The sequence below is a fragment of the Anarhichas minor genome, unplaced genomic scaffold (assembly GCF_050575085.1).
Source record: "Anarhichas minor isolate MPS153535 unplaced genomic scaffold, ASM5057508v1 ptg000054l, whole genome shotgun sequence".
Taxonomy (NCBI): domain Eukaryota; kingdom Metazoa; phylum Chordata; class Actinopteri; order Perciformes; family Anarhichadidae; genus Anarhichas; species Anarhichas minor.
The window spans coordinates 4217106-4231059 of NW_027466500.1; the positions used below are offsets into that span (position 1 = coordinate 4217106).

The 13954-nt window shown below is 39.3% G+C and overlaps 1 protein-coding gene across 1 annotated transcript in view; it reads right to left on the reverse strand.

Moving 5' to 3' along the window:
* kcnh1a (potassium voltage-gated channel, subfamily H (eag-related), member 1a) overlaps nt 1-13954 on the reverse strand; it is a 30746-nt gene that overhangs the window by 16610 nt on the left and 182 nt on the right. Inside the window, exons 2-7 of the mRNA XM_076075775.1 lie at nt 10893-10919; nt 8490-8613; nt 3242-3348; nt 2593-2721; nt 1107-1225; nt 485-877 (exon numbers count right to left, since the gene is read on the reverse strand). Of these exons, the coding sequence (XP_075931890.1) occupies nt 485-877; nt 1107-1225; nt 2593-2721; nt 3242-3348; nt 8490-8613; nt 10893-10919 (899 nt within the window). The remainder of the gene's footprint in view (nt 1-484; nt 878-1106; nt 1226-2592; nt 2722-3241; nt 3349-8489; nt 8614-10892; nt 10920-13954) is intronic.

Below are 13954 nucleotides of genomic sequence, written 5' to 3' on the forward strand. Positions count from 1 at the left end.
CCTGTGATATCTCTCCAGCAAACACTCCTCATTACGGTCAAACATTATTGAATTCACAAACAAGCATATTATTATGTTGCTCATTCGCCGTCACTATACAAAACAACAACCAGTGAACAGGACGTGATTGTCACCGTCATGTCATTATTGAGTTCCTGCGTGGAAATCTAATAACCTGTCAATCACCTAAGAAACGTAAAATAAATACATCTATTTTTTACTGTATTTGTAAAGAAGCAGACACTATTTGCTATTGATTTGCTGATTTACTGTATATTTCTCAAAGTTGGGAACCCACCTCCATTTTAGCAGAGGTGATAGGCCTGGCTACACCATATCCACCGCAGATATATCAGATTGAAACTTACCGCAAAGTTACATTAACGTTTCAAATTGCCTGTTACGGCCAACCAACAGTCCAAAACGCCAAAATATCTGTTTACAATCACCTAAGACGAAGAAAACAGCAGACCACCGCACTCACCTCATCTACATTCTCGAAGGCGTTGATGACGTCGTACGGCAGGCAGGACAGCAGGTCGATAACAAACCAGGTCTTCAGGTAGTTCATTCGGATCAGTTTGGGGTCTGAGATGACCTCGCCGGCGGGTCCGACGAACGTGGTGTGGAAGTTCAAAACGATGTCCACCAGGAAGATGACGTCCACGATGCTGTCCACCACCAGCCACGTCACGTTGTTCTGCTTCGTCTTGAAGGAGACGTTGTAGGGAACCATGATGGCCGTGTAGAAGGTGAGGATGAGGATGACCCAGTCCCACGTGGTCTTGAAGAGGCAGTAGTGCAGGATGATGTGGGGAGGGGTTTTGGGGGTCTCCTGTTTGTACTGAGGTAGGATATCTGAGCCGAGCTGCAGTACCTAACAAAAACAGCCAGTCAGCTAAACCCAGATGGATGAATAAATATACAAAGAGGGAGGCCAAAAAAAGAAATGACGTCGTCCTGACTAACTATAGCTCACCTGCTCATAGGAAGAGCTGTAGACCTGATCTAAAAGATTCCTCTGTCCAGAGTTTGTTCTCAGGTATACAGTGCTTATATTTACTGAATTTAAATCAGAAATAGAAATCGCATATATTCCTCCGTACCTCAGCTAAGCGGGAGTGCTTGTGGACATTCTCTCCTTTGTGAACGGTGGGCTGCAGCTGTTGTAAGACTCCTCTACTGCTTGTTAGAGCTCGAGTCAGTCGGGCAAACTTTCCCCAGCCTGAGGATTACAAACAGGTAAAGTATGCACAATCATTTAGAGCAGTTAAGCCATTAACAACATGTCCATTTAGGTTTTTAATACCATATTATACTCTATAACTTGTTTCTGCATTTTTATCCTACTCTTAAATTATCTTTCTTGTATATTCAAGAACTTTTAACTGCTGCTTACTGAACCATAAATAATTATAATTGTTAACCAGTCGATTAAAAGAGCACTCAACCAATTAAACATTACATTCCTGTCATATATTGTCATTGACCGTTTCAGAAAGAGAATCAAAATCAATGCAGCAGAACCAGAAATATCATCTTTTTCATTCCAAACACATGGTTGAGGTTTTTTTAGGGCAATTTAAAGCAGTTTCCCTTCAACTCTACTGAGCTTCATAGCATCTATCAGCTGAGGTTTTTATTTTCTGGGCTGCAGCTTTTGTGTTTTACTTCACTTTCACTGATCTCATCGTTCTTGGCTGCAGTGGGCAGCTGTTTTCTGTAAATAAAATAAAACAAATCTGTTAAAAAAAAAAGTGGTGGAGACTAAAAACAGAGCTGAATGTGTAAAACCTTCACCATAAAAGGTGATAATATGTCAATGTTCTGTATACAGCTTGTGTCTGATGCCAAGAAAGTCTGTTATTGTAGGTTTAAAATACTTGGTTGAGGTTAAAAAGAGAGACTGCAGGTATGAGTAAACAGTGAGGACAATTCCTAACCTCGCTTATGTGGGCCGCTACATTATTTATCTTTGTAGGATTCTTCGCCTTCAGTCCCTCTCTCCTACTCAGGCAGCACAAATCAATGCTCGTTATTGATTGATTGTTAGAAAGAGGGCTAGAGCTAAAGCTTTACTAATGCGACATGCTTTACATCAGAGCGCTACCTGTTGATGCTCAACTACAATCTCAGTTTCATGATAATTTCCCATCCTATATTCGTCACTGGTGCTCGTTTGTAGTTGCACTGATTCATGTTCTATTTTGGCTCGTCTTCAGCAGCTGTACAGTCCAATGAATCATTTGTTGTGTTGTGTGCCGATAGACATCATGATGGGTATCTGACTGAGTGGGTGTTAGCCAGAGCAGATGCACAACGCACAGGGTCGGGTGGCGATCACTGGCGGAGTAATGTTACCTCTGCCTCTCTCGTTATATTATCTCTGTATGAGTTTTAGAGCCTACGTGTCTGCCACTCACTGTGCAAAACATTTTGACGGATTTTATTTAAGTATGGATCTAATGTACTGTATTTCTTTCTATTTGAATCACTCCGGAGCGGAATTAACTTTCATTGGCGGCGTCATAAAAATACATTATTTTTGATCGAAGGCGTGAAGTTGAACAAACTGAATTTGCTGCCACTAACCTTTAGAGGAATCGTCTTCAATGGGCTGTTTAAAGGCTGTGATGTCACTGAATGTGCAAAGAAACAGGACCACTTTCTCTTGTTCGTTTCGAATGGGAGCAATCTTCACAAAGAACCAAACAGGCGTCCCTGAAAGTATAAAAAGAACACACACACACACACACACACACACACACACACACACACACACACACACACACACACACACACACACACACACACACACACACACACACACACACACACACACACACACACACACACACACACACACACACACACACACACACACACACACACACACACACACACACACACACACACACACACACACACACACACACACACCTTATTTTTAGAGGAAATCTCATTTGCATACTGTAAACTGAGATGTTCTGGACTTGCAAAACTTTCAATGTTTTCCTGTAACACCTGCAAGCAGAGGGAGGGTATACCTGCTAGTGGAAGCAAACATCTTTTTCTGGGGAAGGTTTCTCTGGCTCTCAACAATTAGCACATTTCTACAGAGGTAGAAATGTTCTGGGCAGCCTTTGAACTCAACTATGTTACAGGAACTCTGAATAGATTTGCACGACAAGAGAGTGGAAACAAATTTTACTCTTTTCCTGACGTGCGACTCGCTACTTACGGTTTTTCTTGTACATCAGTATTTCAAACGAATTCATCTCATAATTCTTGAATGTTAGTCGCACTTTTTCCGTTGTGTCCTTGTCCGTGAGCTCCCCGTACATGAAGCTGGAAGACACAAGGGGAGAGAAAACAATTTGAATATTTAATAGGCAGGGGCACGTTGGACGAGCGAGCTCGGTTCTTGAACGAGTGTGATGAGGAAGGCTTGAATGTGTGATCGTCGTAATGCGTTGGTTGCTAAGTATTCGCTGGTTTCAAGGATTAGTCCTGTTCTCCAATTTCTTAAGATGGCAACTTCTTATGCTTTATCCATGGTTTCCTCTTAAATTCAACGGTATATTTTCAAGCAAAAAAACAACCCAAAATGATATGCAGTTAATCAGGCTTACACCTAAACTGTGCAGACCAGATTCCTATTTATAGACCTCTCGGTGTGTACACTGCAAAATTAGACTGTATCAAATATAGGGTAGAAGTAGAATAAAACTCATTGAAATTAATCCTGAAAGCATTAAATATAGATGAATGCAGCCCACTGTCTTATTGGCCAAATGCAGTACCTCTCAAAAACAAATTAAACCGGAAGATGGGTCAAGCAACCATGAGCACATTAAACCGCGCTGCAGAGACATTCATCTCACCTTGCTTGTTACTGCCACACTCAGTAGCAGCCTGTTCCAGCACGATCTAAATATAACTCGGAGTTTGTTATGATGTAAAAAAAGGAAGGCTAAATTTAATGAGACTACATCCTGACGCTGCAGAGACTTTTCAGACCAGTGCTTGATGTAATATCACTGATGAATGTCCTTTCTTCTTCTTCTTCTTCTCTCTTCCTCTGAGCCAGGAGGAATGTGAAAGAAAAAAATATTCCTCAACCGACTCTCGTCATGCGTGAAAAATTCCCACAGGTTTGTCACTGTATGTTTACAGGATCCAGTATAGAACAAAAAAAACATACGCATAATTGAGGCGACACAGAACACGGTAAGAGCAGCTGAGATGGAAATAACATCTTTGATCCACACACGTCTGCTGCAAAAGAGGCTCAGATATTAGACGCAGCACTCTGGGGAGATGAGCATACATTTTATGTTTGAGTCATCCTCAAAAACATCAGACATCCAAACTCTGTGAATGTTTTATGGCCTCATAATCAGGCTCAAGGAGATGTTTGACAGAAAAAAAGACCAAATGTTTAAAACAGACAGAGGTATGAATAACAATGAAAGGGGGGTAGTGATACCTATTGAAACTACTTATCATGAACCAACTAACCCACATTTTAAAACGGTACAAGTCATGTATAATGTCAAAAACCTTTATCTGAAAGTAAACAAATGTTTTTCAAACAGAGAAGGCCAATATCATGTGGGGAATGTTAATGATTTATAATCAAAGAGTTAGGACTCGTGTAACACTAGGATTACCGTCTCACGGTCAAGTTGCCGTTTACATCCATGTCTGTCCTAAACGTCACCACTTCATCATTTTATCCTCTTAGACATCCGTGTAAATTGTCATAATTAGCATTTCAACTATTGAGTTATTGCCTAAAATGGGTTTTGTGAGGTAACAGTGACATTTCTCATTACTGCGTCTTAAATTTCCTGACTGTTGAGCTCCAAGGTGGGAGATGCTCTGTCGCTACTGAATATTCGAGAGCAGAAAAGAGAGATGGAGGAAACAGAAAGAGAGACCGGAGATGCACTCGAAGAACACGTGTTTTTTGTACGTTTTTTGATTTTAGAAAATCAGACATACTGCACCCTGACTGCATATTTCTAAGACTGTAGTTTTGATATTATTTTGTGGCGTCACTATTCTGCCACCAGCAGTTGTTTTCAGTTCAACATTCTGTCGCTATAAAAACCACTACCGCCACAGTTCCCTGGCAGTTTAACTGACATTGTTACAACCATTTTTTGTCCAATCTTTTACCAAGCACCTCTGCTACCCAAATGCACTTGTTGGAGCCAAAGACTGTATATTTAGATGAACAACGTGTCTCCACTGCTTCCCAGCTAAGCCAAAATATTCCAGATACAGCAGCTGCCATCTTGTGCTTTTGCTGTCATTCGTAAACCAACTTCCCAGCACCAACACTTGAATAGCCCTCATAGGCCTGAATCCAGAGTTATTTTCCTTCCTCTGTTAATGTGAACGAGCCCTGGACCGAGGGCTGGACCGAGGGCTGGACCGAGGGCTGGACTCCTTCATTGGGCTCCTGAGTGTGCTTGCTCAATGGGCCCATGGATGCGGAAGATCGCCGGAACTTTTTTTGATGTATCTATAGGAATGAATGTGGTGCCACATCCAACACTGTATCCAATTCTCTTTATACCTCCAGGCCGGAGCCGGGGTATAGAAGTCCCGCCCACACATCCGCCCAAGCCAATCAGGATCCAAGCACAGGCACAGCTTTTTAGCGTGAGCCACCTAGCTGCTACGTTAACACCCCGGTTGCTGTTCCACTCGAAAGACACAACAAACAACCAACCGATATATCTTTAGAAATACCTTTATGATCATTGATGCATGTTCTATAAGACAGAGTTGCGATTCGTGTTTCAGAAACATCATGTGTCTGCTAGCACTGATGAACACACATGGAGCTGTCATTTACAGCCGTCAATCATGATGTCACACCCCCTATTTATAACAAATAATATTGTCAAACACCAGTCTAAACAGATATGTCTTGAGCTGCTTTTTGAATGAATTCATGGAATCAGCAAAACGTAGATGTGCAGGCAGAATATTCCACTACCTTGGTGCTACGCCCTCAAAAGCTGGGTCACCTCGGGTCTTAAGGCGAGTGCGTGGCACAGACAGATAATTTAACACGTTTGACCTGAGAGTGGTGTTGCTGAGAGGGTGGGTGAATAAGGGTGAAGTAGTTCAGCTACATATGCAGGAGTCCGACCGTGTAGTGCAAGTGAGAGTGAGCATTTTAAAGTGGATCATATACTCTACAGGGAGCCAGTGAAGGGATCGGAGTATGGGGGTGATGTGAGACCGTCGATTCGTCCCAGTGAGTAATCTGGCAGCAGCATTTTGGATTATCAGCAAACGGTTAAGAGCAGATGCACTGCGGGAGGAGAAATATGCGTTACAATAATCAACGCGTGAAGAGATAAAGGCATGTATGACTGTGGACTCTATGTATGGGTATGTTTACTTGATTAATTACCGTTTCACTTCCTATAAAAATGTCACTTATTTTCACAACACCTTTGGGTCTAGCTGTTGCATCCAGTAAATACTACAAAGGCTTATTCACTTGCTGAATAGTTCATTGACTGAAATGTATGGTATTATTTATACATATTAAACCAATTGCATTTAAACTATTTACATGTTTTCTATTGGATCTCAAATAAAGTCAGAAGATTTTCCTTCCTGTTACAAACGCATGACTTCACTCCATCTAGCAACCTAAAAATAGACCTATGACAAATCGGCATACACACGGTTCAATATTTGTATTGGCAAGTGTTCCGAAGCTTATGCTTAGGGGACCCGAGGGTCTAAATCAGTAATAGCCGCAGTGCTGGCTGAGACACACTGCATCTCCCACAACAAAAGAAATCTCCCACGGTTTTTAAAATCTGGCAGCACCAACTGTTTCCATGTGATTCTATTAATATAGTGCTTACTGGCACGCTTACTACACAATAAACACAGGTCCAGAAATTAGTTAAGAGTTCCTTTTTGTTCCTTTATGTGAACAGTTTTGGAGCGAGCACCCCGGGGACACTGTCCACAGCTTCACCGTTGCAGTCGGTGATGTGGAAGCACTTTCAATCGTTACAACCCGATTACATCACGGATTTGTCTTTGATCTGGTTTCTATCTTTGTCTTAAATTATGGGAATATTATATTCATTCCAAGTGCGAGTGGTATTCTCATTCACTTCAACATAGCAGAATATATTGTGATTGAGCCAATGAAGTAACCTCACCCGTGTCCACACTTTCATCATTATGGTTGCTACACAGAGCTAATAACTTTATTTCATGTTTGCAATGAAGAACCATAAATCAAAAGCTTGGTGGTGGTTCCTCATTCATAGCCTTGTAGCGAGCGCCATTGTTATACGGGTCACATTGTCTATCAGTTGGTTGGTCCAGCACTTTAGTCCAAATAGCTCAACGACTCAATGAATTTACATCACATTTGGTACAGAGGATGAATCCTGATGACTGGTGATCACCTGACTTTTCTCCTGTAGTGCAACCATGACGTTGAAATCTGTGTTTTTAAGTAAAATGCCTCAACGACTATGGATTTTCCTAAAACTTGGTACAGATATTAATATTCCCCTTTAGGATTAATTGAAATAGCTTTGGTGATCCCTTGACTTTATCAGTACATCTTCATCCTCAAAATGTCAGTTTGTACAATACTTTGCTTTATGATTAAATAGCTGCAAAACTGCAAAACATTCAAATCAGCCTCAGACATAGTTTGTGTTAAGTGCTATTGGAAATTAGCAAATATTACCATCTAAACACACTAAGCGGATGAATGTGGTTAACATCATACCTTCTAAGTTCAGCCTCACAGAGCTGCCAGCATGAATGTAGACTCTCTTAGCCACAACAGACTGATTCAATGACCACATGGCTGCAGCCCGCTAACCAAAATGAAATCTCAGTTTGATTTGAAAATAGTTTAAATCCTTTTGATGCATTAACTCTTCCTCTCAACCTGCTAAAATAATCAATAAGGAATCATGCAAAAGAATCAAAACTGAAAACACTGCACGTGTGCAATGGTGGCATGTATAGTGAGTATTTGCAGCACCGTTTCCCTTTCTCTTAAAATAAGCCAAAATGTTCCATTGTGTTCAAAACCAAAAACACTGTATACACCTGCAGCTGATTAAAAAGTAATCTTATGACATAAAAAAAAGCCCTTGTAGAGAAAGTCATCCTCTGTGACTGCTCTCAAACTGCAGCATGATTATTTTAGCTTTGCCAGCCAAGATGAAGCTCATCCAGATTGACAAGATAGCTGTAGATGTAACAACTTCTTGCAATGTCACTGGCTAATCTTGAACGTGGATCTAGCAAAATATGCTTGTTAAAAAAAAATAATAGCTTGTTATATTATCTTCGGAATGAGTTAAACAAAACAAGCTGTGAGACATGTTCTCTCATCATGTTTCTGTATCTCATTTCTTTAGCATTTGAAAACTGTAATCCTAACACATGTCAGACACATAGAGCCTCTTGCCTACCTGCAGGTGCTGCTTTTCTGCATCACTTCTGCTCTGTGGTACCCCGACAACTTGCAGAAACCATCATTGCTGTAGACGATGGGCCAGTCTACTATCTGGGCGTTTCCCAGGACAAAGTTGGTATCTGTTTGAAAGTAAACAGGGAAGAAAGGCGAATAAACTCGAAGGGTTGCAGTATTTTCTTAAAAAAACAACAGTATACAAATACATAAACTATAGTCTGGGTTGGGAAACAGTTGAGGCCGACTACTGTTGGTCTAAGTTAAAGTCAAGAATTTGGTGGAGCCTCCACTGAAAAAAAAATACCAAAGAGGTAAAAGTTATTACACAACTACAAAGCAAATGTAAAGGCTAAAGTATATTTGAAATATAGCTTTAAGAGCAAATACACTTTAAAGATTTGCATTAGTGTCCATGATGGTCTACGGCCCGTCACACACTCCACACATGGTGCTTACACACAAATGTAGGCCAAACACAAATGCTTTGCTTATGTAGAAAACATCCAAATATCTGCTCATTAGTAGTACTTTTCACAAGAACATGTTGTGGTGTCCTTTAGGTGTGTTGCTTAGGTAGATGTTGTATCAGGCATATTAGCTGTTATACATGTTTTGGGGGAAAACAGTACTTGTGTTTGTCATCAATTAAACGGTCCGATTTCTAGCTATTCCTCATTGGCACGTAAACTTTACAGATATTAATATCCGTAGTCATTGATTTTTAAATGTCATGGAAAATGATGTACATTAATTCTCATAATGCATATTTTGCATATTCAAACGTTAACAAAGCCTCCAAGCAAAACTTACTCATGGTCAAAATGTTAATAAACCATAGTAATTATTTAGTTACATGTACATTTTGAATGGCCTATTTTGTTTCTGTCCTATTTTTAAACCTCAGCAATTTTATAATCTATTGGCAGAAATGTAATATTAACAAGTATGTTTTCTTTATTGTATAATCAACTGAACATACGAGTTGCGTTTTCATTAACTTAGAGTGAGCCGTTTATATCTACATACGGAGCGAGTCCTCTTTATGGAGTCCTCCATGTTGCACCACCATGTTTCTACAGTAGCCCAGAACGGACAAACCAAACACTGGCTCTAGACAGGGCCATTTGCATTTTTGCGTCGGTCACCGTAGTTCTCCTACAGGCTTAGCATGCGGGAGAAGTTTCAGTAAGTTGCAATCTGCAACCTCGCCGCTAGCTGACGCCACATTCTACATACTGCACCTATCGCATGCTGTTTTACATTAAAGGATAAGGCTGGTGTTTTTATTCTTAACAGCTCGCTCTTTGGACTAAGGATGATCGAAACAAACGTGCAAATGATTACACTGTAGTATTTGCCATGGAAAAATATGTGAAACTTTGCTTGGGCTTAAAACAAATAATGGTTTGTTTCAAATATCTGATCAAGTCATTTTAAAGGCGAGGACATACATTGCAATTATTGAGCTGATTATGATTTGAACATGAAATAAAGGCCATCAATGTTTGCCTTGTTTTGTAAGAAATAAAGTGTCACTTAAAAACGACATATTCATACTTTGAAATTACCCTAGCCTGTCAACAAGCCTCGACAAGACATTACTAATTTGTGCTTCTGCATGTTATCATTTTGACATTTCATATACAAAAGAAAATCAATTTACAAAACAATGTGAATAAAATGCGTTTGTATAAAAGCAACATTTTGTTGAATGGCTGGGATCAAAAACTCAGATATTGCAAACCATTGTTTTTAACGATTATTTTTGACAAGAAAAACAATCTCAAATCCATCCACATCATTTTGGCAAAAGGTAAAAAAAGAGCAGATGCAATAGTTTTAATGGGACAGGAGAAGTGATGATAACTGGGCATAAAACCTCAAAAAATGAAAATCTTTATGGCAAACCTCAAAGCAAACAGCCCTGCTATGAACACAGACTACAACAATGTGACGACACAGGGGTGAAAGGACACGAGAAGGAATCAAAACATACCTGGCACAAAACGCATACACAAATTTCCTTTTTTGTACCACACAACACACCCACAGGGAAAAAAATCTTTGATCATGTCAAAATAAAACACATTTAAAAGACAACTACAAGCATGAGAACACTGAATATGATGCACGAGACGTTCCATGCCAATGTGTTATTTTACAATGATCACATGAACGTTGATCGGTATAAAGAAAGTCCAAAGCTCCATTATTGTTATTAGCCCTGGATTTGCTGTGTTGCAGCAAATTTTCAATAATATTTTGAATGATGTCAACATGTCTAATTAGTCAAGTGCTTTGTAAATTAACAGCATTTGGTATAGAACATTTTGTGGTACATTACAAAGAGATATACCGTAAAGAAAACATAAGCAGCACACCAAACTAAACTTTATAGTACCTGTCTGTCTATGTGACAGTGTCCAAACTGAAATGTTTGAAAAGGAAAGAAGGTTAACAGATTACAGTGAGAAACATCTGTTGAACGTCAGACGAAAAAGATGGGACGTGTCAACCAAAATAAGAGACAACGCACCAATGTGAATAAGGCAAACCTCACTGTGTTGCTAACCTCAATGCTACATGCTAAAAACATGACAGCTAATTTGTAACATAATACAGAAACAGGTGTAACCATTAGCCTACTCTAGACGTATGCTAAAGTTGCATTCATCATTTTTTTGGCCAATATAGGAACAGATAAACTCAGAAACAAGCTGACAGACACTCTGCTAGCCTTAATCGTTGCGGCTTAATCGTTGTCCGCCATTTGGTGCTGGGCAAGTGGGCTGGCCAAAATAATGAGCTAAATGAAGCTAAAATTCACCATGCAGCTACGAAGTCTAAAGTATATTTAAAATATAATGTTTAAGTGTCTAATCTTAAAAAGATGTATGGTAAAGCAGATCAGTTTGTGGATTTCTTGATAGATTCTTAGCACAAATTTACAACCCCAACATTTTTTTTATAGGATTAAAGTGCTTCAGCGCTTATACGGAGGCCACAAAACGTCCCTTCATGCTATTTATGTTTACCTAAAATGTTGATTAAAACATATTTCTTGCCTAAAAAGGTGTTTGTTTTGTAATTATCTTTATAAAGACTGAGTAACTCTGCCTTCAAGAGCACTAAAAAGATTTGCATTAGTGTCCATGATGGTCTACGACCCATCACACACACACTCACATACTTATACACAAATTGACTTATTTATTAGTAGTAGTACGTTTTACAAGAAGATCATGTCTTTTTGTGTGTTGCAGGTATAATATTTACCTATGTAAATACCTATGTGTTTCAGATGTGTTTGGGGGGGGGGGGGGGCAAAATCTGTTATTGCAGGTTGAAATATTTTGAATGAACTTTTTCTAACAGGCAGCAGTGTAACAGAACTGAGCACAACTTAGTATGCTATCCATGTAGCAGGTGCTTCACCAGTAAGATTAACTGTGCCTTACCTGCCCACATCTTCTTTGCTGCTGCTCACCTCCTAACATTTCAACATGCAGCTGAACTTTACGTTACAGCTACATAGGATATGACTAGCATGATTTATGAGACCCACCAAAAATTTGAGGTGTTATTTCTGCTCATTGGCTGTATACATTTCACATTAGGTCCCTGGTATTGTCCATGTTCGCTCACTGGTATTAATCACAGAGCCATCATCAAGTGAAAGTTCAGAGACAAAACAGACTTTTGCATGTTATTACTTATAATTAAAGTTAAATTTAGGTGGCAACGTATAGACATGAACATGAAAATCTGAAATAGAGACAAAAAAGCAAACACTAATCTTGAACTTTGAAAGTTACAAAAGAGAGAACATCTCATTGTTTGTGAACGCCCACCCAACAGCACTGTGTCTCTCACAAGTCACTCCATTGTGTCTCATCCTGCAGATTATAGTCTTTGCTCTTTTGTTTCTAGTTTGGGAGAGATTTACTGCTCACTAATACCGCCCAAGGTCATAAGAAAACATATGCATGCTATTGTTTTTAAAAAGATTGGATTTTCCTTTTTCCTCCTTTACAATATATCATATAGTGCACTTTAGGGATCCAGATCCTGGCACTGTTCATATAAAGAAAGCTCCTCTCTGGAAAGATATATTCATCCTTTCTGAACACGTTGTTCCCTTCTGTCACAAACACATTGTAATGTGCTACTGGGGCAGACTGACAGTGTGGAACAAGGAGTGCAGACACAAGGCATGCCTCTGGGGGAGCTGACCATAAATTACACAAGTTAACTTCAAACCTAATTTTAACCAAACACCATTAAAAAAAAGAGGCAATTATAGCTCAAACCAATTAAGTTGGTGTTTGGCCCCACGTGTGGTTCGTGACAGAAACACACAGCGCTGCTGGTTCTGTTTCACAGTTAGCTGTCCAGTGTCAGTCTGATCTGTCACTTTCTATTGGATCTAATAATAGAGAAAGGCTGAAGGATAGCACCCAAATACTGTAAGACCTACATCAGCGTTGGGTAAGTTTCAGCTTTCAAACAAGGTTAATTGTCTTCACCTGCACAGCATACTGTGCACTAATTGGTCAAAACAAATCTCATTTAACGCACTGTTTTTGCAAATTAAGGTGTCAAACAATAATATAAAGATAAATAACTATAGGCCAACATATTTCAACTTATCATATAGTGATACCAATCCAGTTGTTTTGATTTATTATCAAATAGTGATATTTGATAAGTTGTGATAAACAGTATTGGATGAAAGCCATTATAGTCATGAAAACTATTTAATCAATTTTTCCCATAATACATCAAAATCTTCTCTGTTGGGTTGGTAATGCCATGTCTGTTTATGTTCATACTAGAAATATAAAAGATGGAGCAAAGTCTTTCAGGCCTCAATACAGTTTCAGTGGTGTTATTATCCACTAAATGAACAGTAGTCCTAATTATAGGCCCAGCTTGAGGTTTGGTTGGCCTCCTGCTAACACTTATTCAGATTCTGTTGGGTAATATAATGCATGAAATGTTTTTTAAAGGCTAAAACAAAAGCCTGATAGTTTAATTTCAAACCAATCGGAATCGTGGTGAATATATAATAAAAGGCATACATCTGCTGAGCTGATCTCTGACATAATCCTACATGCATTTAGACATTAATGACATTACGTTCACATTAACACTGAAATAATCCAGACAAGATATTTCTGGTCCATATCATTGTTTACAATCCAGACTTCCAGTGGCCTTATGTAATCAGAAGGCTGGTATACGTTTAATGATCGTAACCTGCTGTCTTTTTCGCTCTCGTGTACTCCTGCACGGATTGGGAACAGGAGCCTTGTCAGAAAATTCTTTCATCTACATTTTTCTTTTTTTTACCAACCCAGTTGTTTTTCTTTCTTTCTACGCAGCTCAATGAAAAAACTAACTTTTTTTCATGCACATGAAGGCGAGGGATCCATCACTAATTGGCCTCCTTCGTTTTTCAAT